The sequence below is a fragment of the Chlamydotis macqueenii genome, chromosome 1, assembly GCF_036417535.1.
Source record: "Chlamydotis macqueenii isolate bChlMac1 chromosome 1, bChlMac1.mat, whole genome shotgun sequence".
In the NCBI taxonomy this organism is placed as follows: Eukaryota; Metazoa; Chordata; class Aves; order Otidiformes; family Otididae; genus Chlamydotis; species Chlamydotis macqueenii.
In genome coordinates this window covers 57,923,103-57,942,520 of record NC_141556.1, presented here as the reverse complement: position 1 = coordinate 57,942,520, position 19,418 = coordinate 57,923,103, and the positions used below count along the sequence as shown (strand labels likewise).

General features: G+C 44.8%; 1 protein-coding gene across 7 annotated transcripts in view; it reads right to left on the bottom strand.

Moving 5' to 3' along the window:
* Nucleotides 1–2,524: 2,524 nt before the first annotated feature.
* RBFOX2 (RNA binding fox-1 homolog 2) overlaps nt 2,525–19,418 on the bottom strand; it is a 168,682-nt gene continuing 151,788 nt past the window's right edge. For 3 of the 7 annotated variants that reach the window (XM_086753629.1, XM_086753638.1, XM_086753665.1), the window contains 7 exons: nt 19,209–19,301; nt 17,959–18,091; nt 12,459–12,498; nt 7,388–7,464; nt 5,002–5,090; nt 3,954–4,026; nt 2,525–2,796 (listed from right to left, as the gene is read on the bottom strand). In XM_086753629.1, coding sequence (XP_086609755.1) covers nt 2,742–2,796; nt 3,954–4,026; nt 5,002–5,090; nt 7,388–7,464; nt 12,459–12,498; nt 17,959–18,091; nt 19,209–19,301 — 560 coding nt within the window. In that variant the 3' untranslated portion in view covers nt 2,525–2,741. Of the gene's footprint in view, nt 2,797–3,953; nt 4,027–5,001; nt 5,091–7,387; nt 7,465–9,819; nt 9,863–12,458; nt 12,499–17,958; nt 18,092–19,208; nt 19,302–19,418 lie in introns of those variants that run through there. The other 4 variants (XM_086753676.1, XM_086753658.1, XM_086753647.1 and 1 more) reach the window with 4 other exon arrangements.

Sequence of the window (19,418 nt, the reverse complement as noted above, 5' to 3'; positions counted from 1 at the left end):
CGGGCTGAAGCTGCCATGCATAGACTCTGCTCGGAGGCAGAAATGGGGCTGGCCTCCCTACTCCCAGAGAGGCCAAGCGGCAGGGGGGGATTGCATGCGGCACTGCCAGGGCAGGGGAGGGCAACTGGAGAGAGAGAACCTGGCTTTTCAGGAGCTGCAGTCAGAACCAGCTGAACTGAAATGTAGGAAAGGTGCAGGGGGGCGAGCAGCTGCCCCAGCTGGACTCTGCAAGTTGCGATCCTCTCCCTGGCAGCTTGCAGACCTGCTGCATGGGGAACTGCCTGGGGGCAAGGGACGGCCTCACTCGGCCCCTCCGCCCCACAGGTGGGTAGAACAACTACAGGAGAGGCTTTTGCTGCATCTCAGCTCCAGAAGTCAGCTGGCTGCCCTGCGGTGGAAATGCCTCCCCTTGAATATGACTATTTCTACCACAGGTCCTCCCTCCCCTACCCCAACTCAGACAGTAAAAGCCCCCAAATGCTCCGAGTCCCCCTTATTTCCTAGATTTTGTGAAAGCCCCAACACCCTGTTCCCCCCTCCCCATTTTCAAGCTAACTAAAATATTTATATACAAACAACAACAAAAAAATTGTCATAACAGCAACAAACCAAACTTTGGCTTGGAAAAAAAAAAGTTAAAAAACAACAATAAATCCAGGAAAAAAAAAACCAAAACAAAACAAAAAACCCAAAAAGGCGGCCAACAGGCTGGCAGTTTGGTGTCCCCTTTATCTAGCTATTCCTCCAGAGAATCAATAGCTTCAGGGTCTCTAGCTTAACTAGCAAGGCGTCCCCATCCTTGCCATCTGAGGTGCCTCCTCTCTGCTGCTCACAGAGAGGCTACCTGCATCGCTGGGGAAGAGAGAAAAAAAAAGCGTGGTTGTGTGTGGCTGGGCCAGGACACCTCCCCAGGAGCTCTGCTTGCTGACATCGCTTAGTGTTAAATGCAGGAGGTTTCCTATTCTGGTATCAGTGGTGGATGGAGAAGCAAGTGTACTGCAGGATTTCGAGAGGCTCCACCAACAAACCCATGCTCCAAGGAGCCTTTCACCCCAGTATCAATCAAGGGAGTCGAGGTTGTCTAAATAAACCGTGCTTCTGCATGTCTCTAATATGTGGTTAGAGACCTCGCCTCTGATCACTGGGGTTACTGGGAGCACTCTAGGAGCCAACAGCTGACTAGGGATTTCTGGAGAGCAGCTGTTCCCCATCACAGTACAGCTCACACAGTCGTCTAAAAACATCGACTTTGAAACAGAGCAAAATCACTGTATGTAAGAGCAGAAGGGAGATAGGTCTTGGGAGTTGTGGAGCCCTCCCCTAAATAGTCTCTCCGCTTCCAAATCTTCTAATATGTAGTGTCTATATGGACCCAGCAGACCAGGTACACAACTTTCTATGAGAGGCTGGGCAAAACAGACCCAGGGGCTCCAACACAACTATGTAAGGGCCTGAAATAGCTTGTGGTGGGAAGTTCCTATGAATTCGGAGCTTGCAGACACTGCTTCTGCCTCCCCTTAAACTCCTGATTGAAACAAGACTACTTCAGGATCACATTTAGATACAAAAGGCCCTCTTCCCCCACACAAACTCACGTGCTTGCCCCTCGCCTCAAGCAGCTTATACATGACTTGTTTTTCCTCACTCATGTTATTTGAAACAGATTACTTGCAGAAGTGCCTAAGCAGCTCACGATGAACAGGGGGAGAGACCTTGCACGCTGGACCTTGGAGCGCCCAAGCACAGCACAGATGGACAGTTCTTCTGCTAGCTTTCCTCCTCTGCAGGGCTGCATTTGCTTTACCTCCACAAGTTTAACCACTTGCCGTCCGGAACAGAGGTACTCTGTGTGATGCCGCATTGCATCTGCCACTCCTCGAGAAAAGAAAGGGGAGGAAAGGGACAGCAAGGGAGAAAGATCTTGAAAAGGAGGAAAGAAAACTAAGATAATTACAGCCACCAGCTATGGACAATGATCAGCTAGAATAAGTCGTGTGCGGTGGGGAAAGATCATCCTCATCAAAAACTCCTTTCAAAGTCTTGTCTCCTATACAGCAGACAACAGCCAAAGTCTTTGGGCAGGCTGAGGAAATCTTCTCTTGTTAAGTCTAAAATCCTGACACTGCTGAAACTGTCCCAAACCTGTGCGCATCAGATGGTGATAAAAACAAGGAAAGCTTCTGCATTTCCCCCATTTTCAAATGTAAATGACTATTTCCCACCAGCATTAAGGTCCCAGCCACAGCCAAAGAATGCTTCCTTCTGCAGACCAGAAACACGGCAGGTGGAGACTTCTCCCTCACGTCCTCCTGTCTCACAGGCACCAAGCACCAGACTCGTGGAAGTAACTCTGCGCGTTCCTGATTAATTGCATGATATCGGTTTCTAACAGCTTTCCTTATCGCTAATCGCCTTTTCCGTGATTGGTAGGATAAGCTATGCACCAACATACAGACACGGAAATGCATTATTGTTACCACAGTTAAAAAAACCCCAAAAACGAAAACAAAAAAAAAAAACCGAAAAAAAAAAAAGCACAATCTTTGGAACAAAAGAATTAAAGGCAGAAATTTAAAGGAAAAAAAAAAATACATATTCAAAGAACATAGTGAGGTATAAAAAAGTATTTTCTCTTTTGTTTTTTGTTTTTCCTCCTCGTCTTGCTATAGAGTTCCTCTACTAGTAAATATTGCAATAGCCAGGCCTCATGAACTGGGGGGGCTGTCCCACTTGCAGGGGGCTCACGTCACTTCAGTAGGGGGCAAATCGGCTGTAGCCACCTCGGTATAAACTCGCCTGTAGAAATTAAATGAGAGAAGAGGAGGGTGTTAGGAACTGTGAAGAAATACTCAGGACATACCTGAACCCTCTCAGAAGGACTAACAGACATGTCCTGGCACTGACCCACCACCATCAGCACCTCTAAGAAGCAACAGGAGGAGAGGAGAACCTTTCCTGCCAAACCAAAGACACGGCTCAGGAGGACATGCCCATGGCCAGCCAGCTGGAGGTGATGTTTGGCAAGTCTCGGTTGAAGGGAGCAAGGGGCGTCATGAGTTCTAATCTCTGAGCCAGTTCTCAAAGCTGTCTTTATAGATAGCAGAGACTAGAACTTCTAGGATGCTCTTCACCTCACCTTAAGGTAAAGGTCTAAAATAGACAAGGTGACCTGGTATCCTAGAAGTACCTGCTTTTCCTTCATTGACCCTAAAGAGAATCCACATGATGAGCTGAAGCTCAAACGGAGGTGCTACACTGCAGATATCTATATTTAGGTGTCTTTCTCTCTGAACACATTTGTATTCCAGTCTTTGCAACAAGACAGATACTGCGCTGGCTAGAAGCAGATGGGCAAGCATGTGTTTTCAGCAAGCCGCTCCACTCCCCTCCAATGGCAGCATACCTCATTCCTGCCCTTACGTAACTACTGCTGGCAGGCAATACACCGCATCCTTCCACTAGTGGAAAAGGGAACCAAGTGAAGCAGTTTTGCTGCAAGATGTCAGGAGAACCGCTTATTCCCTTGCTTCCTAGAACTGATTCCTCAACACGCAACATGAGCATTTAAAGTTAATGAAAATTGCAAGAAAGGGTGTCTCACATATCTTAACTATTGCTAAATTTTGCTCCATATATCACCTTGATACAGTTCTACTGATTCACCAACAATGTTCTGGCTCCTGACACTCCTAGTCATTCTTCTACCATCTCCTTTGTACTAGGGCATGTGCAAGACCAAGTAATAACAGGTCTCCTACAACCTGGCTCCTTTCCTAGTGTACACACACAAATATACAAATGCAGAACAACTGGGAACCCAGTACTGCAGCTAAGGACCTCCTCCCTCAACAAAAAAGGTTTTCTGGGTGAAGTTTCATTACCTAATACACAGTGAACAGCTGTTCCCCACGCTGGAAATGAGAAACAGCACAAGAATGAAAAATCACACTTACCACAGCGCCAACTCCGTAGCTAGCGGCAGGGGCAAGGGCATGGTAAGGATCTGCTGTGTACACCCTGCCATAACTGAAGAGCAGGAGAAAAGATACAAAAAAAGAAGAGAGAGAAGAAAAAAAAAAAAAAAGTCATTTCGGAAGGGCAGAGAAACAGCTATCTGCCCATAGGCAATGGAAAAAGCAGCATGCCCTTCGACACACATGTATGCATACATGCACACACATGCATGTGGGCAGCCCCTCTTCGAAGAGATCCTATGGGCATGCTGCCATGCATCGTATGAGATGGGTGAGAGAACGGCCTGCAAGGAGGAATGTGGCAGAAGCCATGAGTTCGACCTGTAGGAAAGAGGTCAGCACCTTCGAAATGACAGCTAGTGCATCCCTTACCTCACGTGATGCAATTTGGGAGGAGAATGACTGCTGGCGCTAGCACTACCGGCACGGTAATAGCTGCTAAATGGAGAGCAGCGAGGGATTCTCCACAATGAGAAGGTAATATAAACTGTAATGGTCTTGCATGCGCTAGGATTAAAACACTGCCTCACTGCACACAAGATGAAGAATCTTAAGGCAAGCACTCTCATGATGACAATCTTTTGTGTCTATAGAGAGCTGCACGTTAAAGCATCCTGGAGTATTGTATGAGCTGAACAATTTTTACTTTATGGATGGGGAGAGAAATGCACCCAGTGATTAAACGACCTGCCCAGAGTCACAGAGCAAGGAGCTGGCAAGGCAAGCCAGGTCTTTTGACTCCGAGGCTGCAACCACACTGCCTCCTTTGTGCAGAGAATCACAAGGATAGGAAAGAGTCCAGGATTTGTGCCAGCTCACAGACACCGGAGGGCAATACTGCTGGGGAGCAGAGAGACAAACAGTGCATTCAAGTCTTTCATGTTGGGTCATGCATGCATGTGTGCGCGCGCGAGTGCAAGTAAGACAAAGAAACAGGGAAAGAAGTAGAAGTACTGTAATGGATCAGTGCTCCTTGAAGCCCTGAGCACAGCAAGCTAGCCCTCATGGACACCTCCCCCTTACATACCCATCGCTGTAAGCTGCTGCAGCGGCTGCAGCGGCTGTGGCTGCTGTTGCAGTAGCAGGCTGTGCATATCTGTAGGCTGCGTATCCACCCTGCAGGAGAGAAGAGAACTGATTTTACAGATACCTGTCCACCCAACGCAGAGCATAAAAAATAAAATTTAAAAAAAAGGTCACACACATCACAAGGAGAGGAAGTGTTTCAAACTGCATCAGCTCCCATGTCATGTCTATTGCAAGCATCACCCATTAAGCCATGTGTATTCCTCTCCTCAGAAGGACAAGGGAGACTCTTCCATTAGTCCATTTAGTAGAAGGAATAAACTAAAGCAAGCCTGAGCATGGTTATATCCCTGCAGGAAATTAAATTTGGCATGAAGGAACTGAAAACTAGAAGAGCACTGAATCTTGCATGCAAATTTTTATGTCCCCTTCCCTTTAGGCTGGGGAAATCAGAGCTGGGCACTTTCTGTGAAGCGTGTGTTTTAGAAAGAGAATATGGTCCCTGGTGGTCTCAGGGCTGCAACAAGCAAACTGACATTGATACCAACCAGACCCTTCTTCCTTCCCGCACATAAGAAGGAAAGAGGTTGGGAAGAATTATGCCAGAAGAGTCTGTATTGCTGCTGCGTTTCTGCCCATGATACGTACCAGCAGTAAAGATCTTTAAAATGCTTACACTGGTAAGAGGTAGCTACTAAAAACTGACTTTAGCAAAATGTGAATCCTAACTTGCAGAAAGACCTGCGAGTCTCCTCCTGGCACTCCCACAAGAAGCTCTTGGGGCAGAGGAAGACCTGGCTCGGACAGGCAGCTCTGCGCACCCTGCAGTAATGAAGGATGGAGGGCAGCCACCTTTCAAGACCAGGGGCAAAGGCTGCACGGCAGGCAGCAGAGAGGGCTCTGAAGCCCAGATTAGATCTTTCTTTATTGTACACTTCTGAACACATTTTTGTTAACTTGGAGGGGGGAGGCAATGGTAAATGAACCGTGGCTTTGATTTGCTAGAAACACAATGAGCCATAAATAACATCAGAAAACTCCAGATTGCTTCTGGCTCCCCTCCACCGCAAATGACATTTCAGAGTTTGAAGGACCAGAAGGCAGACTTATGCTCTTCACCTCCAGAATCAGTCCAGCATACCTCTACCACTTCTGCCCTATAGATCTTTTGCCTATATGTAACTAAGAGCACAAGATCAGCTCTGTGTGTTTGCTCAGCAGTGCTCAGTTTTGGGCTACACAGCTTTTGAATTAGAAGTAATGATTTTAAATTAATTTTGGTTGCTTTGTGGGGCCTGCATTAGCCCCGCGAAGGCTAATATTCTATCCAAAACATCCTGGGGACCCTCCTTTTCTACTCCAGAGGAAAGGGACTTCCAGTCTCTTCAATCTTGTTAACAGAAGAAAGAGTAACAGAAATCCACACCTCTGAAACATCACCACATTGCCTGAAAGAGATGTCATGTTCCTGTTTTGCCCATTTAATCTCATCTGGCTGTTTCGCTCCCTGCATTTTGCATTGATAGTTTGGGGAGGTTTAGCTTGTTAACACGCTATCATGGCACCTCCATTACTCCCATCTCCAAAACACGATGGAAATGAGAGGAATGAGGTGCAGTCTTAATCCAAATCAAACCTTCATCAACCTTACCAAATTAAGACAAAACTTCATACTTGTGGTATTCCCTTAAGTTTATGAGCTTCCTAACCTCCTGATGGGTCTGTCAGCTGGGCACGGCGTACAAGGGACTTTCGCTTGGCAGCACCCTCTGCAGGGCAGCCACCTTCAGCACACACCCAGGTTCCCACTCTGCCCCACACCTGCCAGCCACATTTCAGATCAGAAGCCATTTCAAATGTGCCTGGCACACAGTCTGAACATGACAGCGAGATGCAGTTTGAAACCAAAAAGGGTTATCATGTAATTCTCTTAATTCATGTCTCTCGTAAAGAAAAACGAAACAAAACCAAAACAAAACAAAAAAAGGAAGAAAAGAAGAAAAGAAGGGTTGGAATCAGGTGTGGGAGGGGGGAATGGCGTAACATTTATTAATCAAAATTAAAAACTAAGCATGCTGACATCTGGAGCTAGAACAACCAGCAAAGTCACCACGTTCAGACTCATATTGGCTAGTTCTATCCATCCCAGCATTCTCTTGGGACAGCAGTTCGCCCTAGGCTCTACCACAAGCTCAGTGAAGTACACAGCCTCAAGTACTAGAGCGTGCAGCCACAACAACCTGCTATTACGGAAACAGTCAGTCACCACTGGAGTTAACATTCCAACCTTGACGACTCCCCGCAGCCTCCCGCCCTCGCCCCCCGAAATGGCTCCCACCCTAGCCCTGTCCCACACCACAATGTTAATAATTATAACAAGCAATAACCCATCTGTTATATCAGAGAAGGGAACAGAGACTCCACTGAGAGATTTAGAGCGGGATGTTAACATTTCTTCAGTCAACTGCACAACAAACAAAAAAAACCAGGAGAAATAATTCATTGGAGAAATGAAGTTAAGAAATAGCTGACATGTGTATTGCTTTTTAACCATGCACTGATGCAAAATTGAAGCTACTGTTAATTTAAAGGGGAAAAAAAAAAAGTCACAGGATAGAGGTACACACACACGGGCAGACCTGCTCAACTTCAGAGCGGTCTGCAAATTCTACTTGTGTGTACTTCAAATAAAACCAAAAATGGGGATTATAATGGCCATGGTACATTCCTGTCATAGGAGCAATGAGTGTGGACAGCTGGGGGATTTCTGACACCGGGATGTATTTAGCATGACCAGCACGTCCAAATACACCAAAACAGGGTGAAGGAAAGAGGAGGAAAGTTGCAGCTATTACTCGTTATTTTGTAAATGCTTTCACCAAGCTCTGGGACCAGTACAGAGCAAAGCAGACACTGGGCAGGTTGCCTTGCCCAGCTGATGCTCCTCTTCTCCATAACCCAGGACCCACCTATAATTCCACCAATGCGTCTAAAGCCCTGCTCAGCCTGTCCAATGCACCAGTTATTTTCTCCTGCTATTCCTGTTCACACACAACTTTTAACTGGTATGCAGAGCTCATCCGTAACCTTAGCTACACGGTCCAACCACCCCTGCTGATTCCTGATGCCACTCACTTCTGGTACTCTAGTAAATACGAACTATAACAGTGTAGAGCATCTTCGACAAACATGAACAGTCATGTTTCCCAGTAAAAGAAATAATAATAATTTTTTAAAAAGGCCCTTGCTAGCTGCACCACACTCCTCCAGTGCCACAGCCAAACTGCAACAGAAGTGGCATAGCCCCTGAAACCCAGGACAGCCATGCAAATTCCCATTCCATCTATTTAAGTGAAGGGATTCCACAGGGACAGGTTTACGCATTTCGGTTCAGTTTTAAAAATCTTTAGCCTCATCTCAAAGAAATGAGTGCGGCTGAGCTTCTTGTGAGGATGTTAAGTCAGAGACATTTCTATCACAGGGACAGTTTAAACACTGCCTTGACAAGCAAATAGGAGGACTAAGGAAAAGGCTTATGCATATTTACTGGCCAGTAACAACCAAGAGGACTGTCTAAATAAAGACTGGACCTTTCCAGTACGGTCTTCTGGATTGTCTGGGGAACATGTCAGAGAGATGAACACAACCCTAAATGTTTCTTATCTTAAGTTCTCTTTCTCTGGATATCCTGCCAGTGTTGCTGGGGCTGTGCTAAACCCCTTTCCCCATGTGAATGTGTAGCACCTGAGCCTATAGATGTCAAATGTCAAACAACTGTATTTTCTCAGGTATTCACCAAAACCCAAATGTAAAATGACTCTTCTGTGATGTTACCATCCTTGGCTTATCAATGAAGCAATGAAGTATTTTTAAAAAATTCCTTCTTTAACATTAGATGACACTTTTTCAATATTGTCATATATTCTCTGAAATAACATAAACATGCCAAAACAACATACACAGGAAGCTGCAATCCCAACTAAAGCAGCATTCCAATTACTGAGCATGTTGATGTAGATAAATGAGCACTTTAAGATTACACAGTTCAGCTCAAAGTAAGTCCATCTTCTCTTCCACTCTTCAGGTCCATATTAGGTGACCAATCCAACGAGAACATGAGGAAATCCAAAACTGCAGCTTACTATGCCAGTGTATCGTATGGTATAAGCCTCCCTCTTTATCCCCTGCTGCCTTAGACGGGTGCACAAAGTGTGTTGCTGGTGCTCTTTACTCCAAAGAGCCTTTATGCCACTAAGACACAAGCCTTCCCGTGCCCCTGGAGAAATGTGTAACCCACAGTACCAGCTAGATACGTCTGACCACCTGCCAGGTTTAGGCAGTGAGCCCAATTTTAGGATTTTTTTTTTTTTATTTGCTGTGTCTCAAATGCACCTTCTTCACTCCTAAACTGCCCTGTAGCAGAAGTTAAGAAGCAGAAAGGGCTAGAACAGTTTCCAGTATTTCTGTATTAGAAGGGTGGCATATGTGCACCAGGAATGAGCATGAATGAATTAAGAGGTGACAGGACAACGGTGTCCATTGCAGCAGCAGGTGCTTCTACATGGTAATGGGACAAGCATGACCTTGTTAACCCTTCCACTGAATTTTTTTTTTTTTTTTAATGAAATGCCACTCGGTGTGAAATCTGGACACACGCCGCCCTGCTACAGCGGGGGCTCGGATCACGCGTGAGTCTGCGCTGCCCTAAAAAAGCCTCTGTTCCCATCTCTAATGTGGTGCTGGAATGGTTAGTATAATTCAGTTTTTTCCACTGCAATCCACAATCTGATTGGTTGGCAGGTCACACTGGCACTCCTACCTGAGGTATTTTAGCGCTAATGATTGGTTCCTGTAAGACTATTCTATAACAGAACACAGGAAGAGCAGTTCAAAAAAACACAGCTGTGGAAAGAAACAATCATACAAACAGCCCACAGCGGGGCTCACCAGCCTTTTCTTTCCAGTGGATGCAAGCACGCTTTTCACAGGCAGGAGCGGTCTTCGCATGGGTAGGTTTGTTTGGGTTTCCCCCCCACCACCCAGATTGACCCCATTGTAGAAGAAAGATAACCTTTCTTATGATCCAAAATGAAGCCCTCTGCATCCTGGGGCAGGTTGTTTTATTAATTCAGGTGTCTTGCCAGAGTAGGAGTCATCCAACAAAAGATGGAATGCCTTCTTCACAGAAGAAATGGCTAGCAGGATGGTTGCCCCAGGAAAGAAAAAAAAGGAGTGAGGAAGAGGAGGAGGAGGAAAATAAGAAAAATCGGTGCATAACACGTATGCGGAAAAAGCAGCCCAAACTTGAAACACTTCCCCTTCATCCTCCCTGTCACTATCTCTCCCTGCCAGCTCAGCTCCATTCCATCCTTCCTTGACACAACCCTACGGACTCAGAAGGTCTAAGGGAACCTGTTTCCCAGTCCTAACTGAAGTACCCTCTGCCATCCCTTCCACAATCTGGACAAGCCTTTCACAGCAAGCAGAAGGATCTAAGCACTGCAGTGAAAAGCACAACAAGTTAGTGGGGCACAGGGACACTGTAATCCCCTCCACTTGTGCCAAGCAAGTTGTCTGGAAGGGGTAACTTCATGTTTGGATTAGGACAACTTTTTCTTGAGCTCCATCAGATGGCTCTGGAGAGCAGTAACAGGAAAAAGCACCACCATCCAGCCTGATGAGTCCCCACTTCTATCCTCCAGCTTTCTGTCTGTGACACCGGAGCCATCAACAGCAAAGTCATCACAAGTCCACCCAAGAGTTCTAACCTGCCTTCAGGCTTTGCTTTGCGTTACATGATGCTACTGCACTGCAGCACCAACTGGTTACAGGGATTCTTCATTACCAAAATCTCTGTCCTTAAAACATGTTAAATAAGCCTCTCCTTTCCACCTGCAATGGAAGCTCGGAAGGAGCTTTCTCAAAAGAAATAGGGAGTAACCCTGGCCAGTCTTCCCTTTCAACATGACAGCCTCTTACATACCATACTCTGAGGGAAGAGGCACTAAGCACATTTGCTTGCTTACTTGCTGTAACAAAGTCAGTGGTCTGTAAAGCTGGTGTTTTAAGAGTGAGGCAGGAAAACCCAGAACCCTGTGTAGTCCTTGACACAGTTTTATAAAGGAACACTTGACTAGGCAGATCAATTTTTAAAGGACTGCATACACAACAGTATATTTAAGAATGAAGAAACGCACCCAATATTTCTGTGCTCAGAGAGCATGTCTTCCAACTGCTGTAACTGGGAAAAATGCCTTTACAAGACTTGACCCTCCATATAAGCCAATAGAATCCAAAAGCCAATTCTATCCATTATCTTGAGTCTAACCCCAGCGTTCTCTTTATAAATGTCAGGAGCAGCACCTTCAAAGGAGCAGGGATGTGAAATCTATGCCAACAATTGAGCCACTATTCAAGTACAAAAACTTCCCCAGCTCTAAAGAGCTATTACCTACAACACCACAAAAAGGAACTCTGCTAGGGCTAGGCAGGCCACAAGTTGCGATGGCAGTAGTGGACCTGAACATTTTGGCTTTTAAAGGCATATTCCTACTATAGCTGCTCTGCAACAGCTCTCCATCGGAGAGGAAAGTGCCTTTCTCACTGGCCAGTCAGAATCCCTCCATCGACAACCCACCTACATACACAGATGCCCTGGAGATCTGCAATACAGATTGTCTGAGTAGGACAGAGACAATGACAGGACAAAGTCTCCTGTGGTACCAGACAGAAGGAGGCTGCTGACTCTTTTAACCGAACATCTCCACATATTTGTACTTTACAATTCCCCAAAGAGGCGAGAGAATCTAGCCTATTTAGGTACCGCTTCTACCAGCAAAATGAGATGTCAGTTTTCACTCTAGCATCTCAGTCTCCATTTTTAATCAGTCACAGTGTCTTCCCCAAAGGGATAATCTCCACATCCCAGTGGCACACGAACAGTTTTAAACATACAGCTTGCTCAGTTTAGTGTGGGCTGCACAAATCAAACCTGAAAGGGCCCCAAGAGGAGAGAGAAAGGGGAGGGTGGAAGGGGAGAAGGAAAGGGAAGGTCTGAGGCTAAACCAGTCCTGTTATTTTTATATCCAAATTATGTAAACAAGAGAAGTGTTGAGAGAAATTTTAATTTGCTAATTATCTCTCAGGTTGATTAGTAGCAGTGTGCATGTGGGGGACAGGACACCCAGTAAACTGACCCTGGCAATGATCAGGAAACCCAAAGGCTTAGGTCTTGCACCCAGGGGCAAGCGCAGTGACAGAGAAGCATGCTTGCATTCCTAAATATATAAATATATATATCCACAAGGAAGAAGAAAATTAAAGTAAATGATATTTAAAAAAACCAAACCAAACCAACCAAACAAACAAACCAAAAGAAAAGAAAAGAAAAGGAAAAAAAAAAAAAAAGGCTGGCTTGTCAGGGGTTGGGGACAAGAAGGCTCCGGTGTGTGTACTTACATAGAGGTCAGCACCGTAAAATCCGTCCTGGTAAACCACACTGCAGAAAATCCACACAAAAAACAAAAAAAAAACAAAAAACAAAAAACAAAAGAACAGAAAACACATTCCGGTTATTGAGGACGGCAGCATGCACATGCGTTTTACACAGGCAGGTGATGTATGAATCCACAACCTGGGCTTTTGGCAGGAGCAAATCAGCGAGAGAATGTGTGTGCGCACGCACGCTAGACGGCTCCAAGTCATCTTCCATGGCATGCAAAGGGGGAAGGGGCGGGCAGAGGGGAGACAGTATGCAAAGGAGAGAGGGAGGGGAACCACCATTTTGTACAGTAAAAATAGACTCAAAAAGATCTGATGTCCTGAAGAAGAGAAACAAGGGTTTAGAAACCTCCACTCTGGGTATTCTCCTGGAACGACTTTAAGTTATCCCCTAAACACATGGAAACATTGGCTTCATGAAGTGGGCTTGTGAAATCAAGGAGCCCCTCAGAAGGCATCCCACAGGGGCTGGAGTCACCTACGTTAGGAGCACGTTTCAGAGTTGTGTATTTCGATTATGTATTTCGAACTTCACAGGGCTGCATGACTTTGTTTCTGACATCCATACATCACCTGCTTTTACCCTGCACATTAGACATGCGATAAGATTTGGCTGATCACACAAGCATGCAAAGTATTATTGTTCAGCATCTTAAAGAACTGATGCAACACCTCAGGAAAACAAGTCAATCAATTCTGATCAAAGTAAACACAGAGAAATGTAATTAAAAAGAAAAAACCAAAAATACCCACAATGCATTGCTTTCACAAGCAGAGATAATGAGCTAAAAAGGTTAGGTGACTGGTCCAAGGTCCGAGAATTGAGGTGCAGTGGAAGTCCCTGGTAGTAACAACCTATTCTGTAGCAGAGAGGAGCAGCTGGAAGGGTTTCCATGGGATAGTGCTTTTTCTGCTTTAAGCCATAGCTTGCTTTCTCTCAGAACTTCAAGCAGGAAAACTGTTAAACCAGAGCCTGGGGTTCCCAAAAAGCCACTCTTACCAGAGCATTTGCTTAGCGTAAGACTACGCAGCTCGCTTTGGGGACAGGGGTCAGGGAAGGATGAGGAAGGAAGAGAGGTGATGCCCCCCACCCGTTTGAGCTCAGCATGTGCTTCATAACGAGGAATTTCCTCATGTTTGGTCCTCTGAATAGCACCGCACAAACTTGCTCAAGGCTTTAAAAAAAGCATTATCCCCACCATCTGTGATGTTCATGGATCTGATGTGCATGACTTACTAGTAGCATTAAGGAAAAAGAAGGTATGGAACACTAGCTTTTCTTCTGATTATCATTTTTTACTCATCAGATGAAACGTGAAATGCTGCCAAGAACCTGACAACCCTCAGACACCCACCTATTGTAAGGCACGCACACACAAAATAAAGCCCAGCAGATCTTGCCAAAATTCTGCATGCTATTACTAAAAAATAAAATAAAATTAAAAAAAAAAAATCTGTTGCAGTGTTAGCTACTGCTTGAATAATTTAGTCTTGCTGTCTTTCCCAGGAAAAGTTATACTCCATTCCCAATGGACAGAGTTACTACGGTCTCCAAGAGCGCTGGGAGCAGATATGAAGATAGAGACCTTGTTAGAGGAAGAGGGGAGCCACTTCAGCAGGGAGAAGCAGGCCATAAGATCATGTTTGTTGAAGCTGAGTTTTTACAATCACATAACAAAGAATTTGGCTCCTGGGGCAGTGACTTACATTGCTGGGTTCTCTATCTAGGACCAGGAGTGTTTAGCAGTGATACTCCACCTGCTCCTGCAGGAAAGGCAAACGCATGACATAGGAAGTGACTGTAGGTTTATGAACAGGTTAGCAGTTTTAACAGTTATTCCAAACACAATCCGTTGGATGAATATAAGCATTACCACATTGGATCAGGCCACTATTCCTGTAACTTAGAATCCTGTTAGCAAGAGATGCTAGTAGCATCAGCTCTCCAGAGCAAACTGCAAGGAACACTAATAGCAGGTAAGAGTAAGACTTCCTGAGTCCAACCAACCAGGCACACGTGCATTCTCCGTCTCTCCTTCAGTTAGGACTTGACTGACACCAACTGCCAGGGCTGAAATCTAGCAAGGTTTACTTATATGCTAGAATATCCATATTTGTGATCCTTCATGCAACAAAAACTGAGAGAATTCCTTAATTTGAGAACCAGAGAGACCATTCTGGTTATGTAGATGGACCAGAAGCATAAAGCAGCCCAGCAGCCCATCAAATCTCAGTGGCATCTGCAAAAAGCCCACTAGCTGAGCTAGAACACACCCATGAGAAAAAGAAGTATGCTGGTTTTGTAAAGCAGCCATCATATCATTTAGGTGTACCAACAGCTGACTTTGCTGTAAAAGGAACAAAAAAACCAACTCCAAACACCTAATGCTCCCTATTGCTTTATATCTAGTCTGACTTTTATCTGCTTTTGGCTTTGAGTCAGTGAATCCTATATATAATTTATACTCCTAGACTAAATCATTCTTTACTATGGCAAGTCTACTTTTCATATAGGCACTTAATGACCATGAACAAGTCAATGCCTAACCTACAGCTTGAGAGATAAAATTGATCAAGCTTATTTAGTTTTGAGAGTTTTACAAGAGGTAAGTGGGTTTGTTTCTTGTTGTTTGTTTGGTTTTTTTCCCAGACTGACTTAATTCTTACAGCTTTTGGTCTGAAGTGTGATTTGTCAGCATTCTTGTTTAGAAAGCATGTCCACCACAAATCAGGGCAGTATTTCAGTACAGGTTTTACTCATGCTATATAATAGAGGTTATGATGTCTCCTTACTTCTATTGAATGCCATCTCGGTTATAAATTGAAGGTTGCATTTCCATTCTGAGGTCAGGCTCAGGTGACTATCTAACATCCTCTCCAATGGTCTGAGCAATTGCTTTCTAAGGTACGAATGGCCTTCCTTGGATAAACGTCCATGTCCATACCTAAGTATGTACATTCCATATATGCATTAGAAAATCATACTTTGAGTTCTTGAAATAAATGTTAAAGCTATTAAGAGCAGTATGATTTCTTGCACCTTCCTCTGGAGCATCTAGCACTAGACACTGTCAAAACTTTTTCTAACCTGAACAGCCCTCAGGTCTGATCCAGTATGGCAATTCCAACGAGCTTTTACTAATCTACATTCTGTATGTTTTGAATTCTGCTAAGCTCTCAAATGCAGTGATATCATTAAGTTTTGTAACTTAAAGCCTAAACACCACTGAGGTTTGTGAAAACCAACTCCTTCTACCAGGTTTGAGCTAACCTGCAGCTTACTACACTGTTGTCTTCAACATTACTCACTATGTCTTGATCACTCAATGCGTTGCTGATCGATCTTACGGTGTCATCTTTCTACTGGCCAAGAAGAAAGTAACAGACATAGGGTAAGGAGTCAGGAATGCGTGCCTGCCCCTGACTCCATGAAGATCAACAGTGCCACCACGGAGTGGTGGTTGTGCTATGGGTTACTGCAACATGGAACTGAATAGCACATTTTGCATTATTCCATGAGGAATCACATTCCCTTTACAAAATACCTTGCTGAGATTCAGATTATGATGACAATAAGCACCAGAATTAGTTAATTACATCCCAGTGCTTGGGACTAGGGACAGCTCTGGGCCATTTGTGAACCTGCCTTGTTTACTGCAGCCCTGCAAATGTTTGCTGGATAGTACACTGCCCATGAAGACATGAGATCAGTCAGCAGGGTCAGAAAATCTCAACATAACTTAAGTAAACACAGTCATATGACAGTATTTAGAAAGGATAATCAACTGGAGTCTGGCCCATATTCCAAATGGAAATAAACCCTTGACACAGGACTCAGGCTGGATTTATACCACATACAAGCCTAGAGTCCCTCCCAGTGCGCCACATGTGACAGCCTCTTGCTAGGAATGCTCCAGCCATTACTTCCAGGGATGAAGAGCACATCCTCCCTCCTTGGTGCAAGTATTCTGTATTCTGCTAGACGGCAGCACTTAGTTCAGCTTTGCTTCTCTGTGGAGCATTTCCTAACAGAACCGGACTGGGTCATTTTTAGAGCAACAGACAGACAAGTTGCAGGTCAGAGGCTACGGTGAGAGGATACAGAATATAAACTAGGAGGGGTGGCAAAAAAAGAGGCGGATCTGCAAACCCAGAAGAAACACTGTTCAGAAGGTCAACATGATCAGACAAGAGGTTTCATCTAAAGTCTACCAGTGAATTAAATACAAACATTGTCAGATTTGCTGGAGAGCAAAGCTAGACAGATACATGACCACTGCAGCTTGCTTCCTTAAGCTCCACTTTAAATATCAGACTAGACTCTAAAAAGAAAGGGCCACAGCAGCTCTCACTACTTAATCTGCTACAGAAGGTACTGCAAACTTAACCAGCATATATTAGGCCAGCTTCTTGCAAGGACGTGTGTGGCTTCCACTTCTCTTTTTAATAAAAGATTTACAATTTATTTTCCTGCCCTTTGGGGCTAGTCTAAAGGAAAAAAAGGGTCACAGGCCACTTCTCTGTGTTGGAGGATTCATTCCTACTCCTATTCTTTCTGAGAACGTTGCCCGGAAAATACGGCAAGTAAAATTCCAAAGACTGGCAATACACATAAAGCATCCTCAAAATCAGGGGGAAAAAAAAAAACAAAAAACCAAAAACAGAAACAAAAAAAAAACCCAGTTTGGAAGGGATTTGCTGATTTATCCATCACACTTAAACAAAAACCCAAACCAAAACGCACACGTAAACCTAGTTCCCTGTATGTTTAAACAGCAAAATACTCTTTTGTAACAGCACCTATTCCACTGCATTACTAGTGAAAACTCAGAGGGCAAAGAATGCTAAGGCCATGTATACACCACTGCTTCATACAACAGTTAGAAGAACGCTGCACTTTCGTTCTCCCTATATCCCAAACACTCCCAACTTTAAATTAATGGACTTGATTAATCTTCGTTTTAAACCTTTTTAAACTGTCTCCAACAAAGAAAGCAAATCCATTGTGGGTAACTGGCTCTTCTGTGTCCTACTGCCAGATGGTGAGGCATGAAGGTAATGGATAATATTCCTCATTCCTGGATATGAAAACATAAATGGAGTGCAAAGAGCAGAACCTTTTCAGAAATTTTAGACCTCTCTTTGCGTCCTTCTCAGCAGCGCTATAACATATCGGATCAATGGATGACAAGTACCACATAGAAAAATTGAGAAATTGTAAGAAGGAATCCATCAGCGCTTCAAGCTGTTGCAAGTACTGAAAATTGTTTCAGTCAAGAACTTAACACAGAAAAATTTAGATTTTTTCCCCCACTGGATGCCATAGTGTGCAGAATGCTCTGGCACTAGCAATACCCTGACTCTCACCATCCAGACAATTGTAAGTTATTTTTCGGTTAACCAATCAGGTATTTGACACAGTTGTGCAGAGCACTCCGCTCTCATGACCAGTGCTTACCCTGGGTAGGCAGGGATGGCTGTGGGAGGTACCGCCCGGACTGCCCCATACACTGTCCTTCCTCGGCCCCTCAGATGGGCTCCCCGAAATGCGGCTGCTGTGGTGGCTGCAGTTGGGTAGGGGAAGCCTGGAACTGTAAAAACAGACAAGGTGGAGGGTGAAAAGGATCCGAGCTCCTGCCCAGAGAACAACTGTCTGCTTCGTATGAAGTGACACAATAGCTCCACAGCAGTGGGACATTTCGCATCAATCCTGCAGAGGGGCATGCTTTATAACCCAGCAAGCATCCGATACATACTTCCTACTACACCATGGCCTTTGGGGGAAGAGGGGTTGCAGAGAGGTTTGGCATGCAAGAGGTTAATGCTTTGGCATGCCTCACCCACCACAAACAGGGTACAAATCCCCCCGCCTTTTGACACCGCCATGCAGTCTGGTTAGAGTCCGAGAAGCGCAGAGAGTTACTATCAATATAGCAGGCGGCTCTTCCAAAACTGCAGAGGCTCTTTAAAATAATTTGTCAAGAGGCCCTTAAAGTCAACCAACTTACATCAGTCTCTTCCCTCTTTTCCCCTCCCACTCTTTGCCACCCAATCCTCTGCATGTTCATTTTAAAGCCTGAAAGACAAGATAGCCCATATAACAGCAGCAGAAATTTCCCATAAAGTGCCAGTTTACTGAGAGCCCACCTTCACTTAACAAGTGTGACCAATAACTAGCTCCATGCGTAGCGCGGCCTGGCTTATTACGCTTTACACTGGCGTAAACTGGCTCATCGTGAAATGATGTAAAACCTCAGAGGCATCTGCAAACATGTAATAAACAGATACCGAGAGGGAAGGAGTCCCAGGGCGCAAACCCAACCCAACGTGCGTCCAGGTGCATGCCACTAGGGGCCCTGCAGACTCGCAGCTTAGCAGCTTGTATAATATGTACTTTAGGGATTTGTCTGTTTGATTTCTTTGATTTCAAAAGGGGGAGAGGGGCAAGGGAATGGCCTATTCCTCACACACACCCTCCCCTCATTCTGCAGCCTCCTCATCGCTCAGAAAGACCCATTCACCAGTCTAAACACACTGCAGATAAACAAGTTACAGCCACTGCACGGTAGACTTTGGCTTAAGGTAAACTCATTCCCAGCGAGACCCATCCTTGCAAGTATATATTATACAGACTGGAGAGAAGAAGGGTAACAGGTCATCATTAACTCAAGCACAGTAACAATACAGGGGCCAACGGGGGCTACTTACTGATTAAAGGAATGTAAGTGTTAATACCCCCCCTTCCTGACAGGGGCACTGCGGCGTCATTGCCCAGCGAGACATCTGCTTGAAAGCTGGACGCTAATTTAATTTTAAAAAGAATAAAAAACAAAACAAAAAAAAAAAAAACAAACGTAAAAAGGTTATAAAGAAACAGCAAATTGAGAACATAAACACCACTGCAGTTAAACGGCAGAA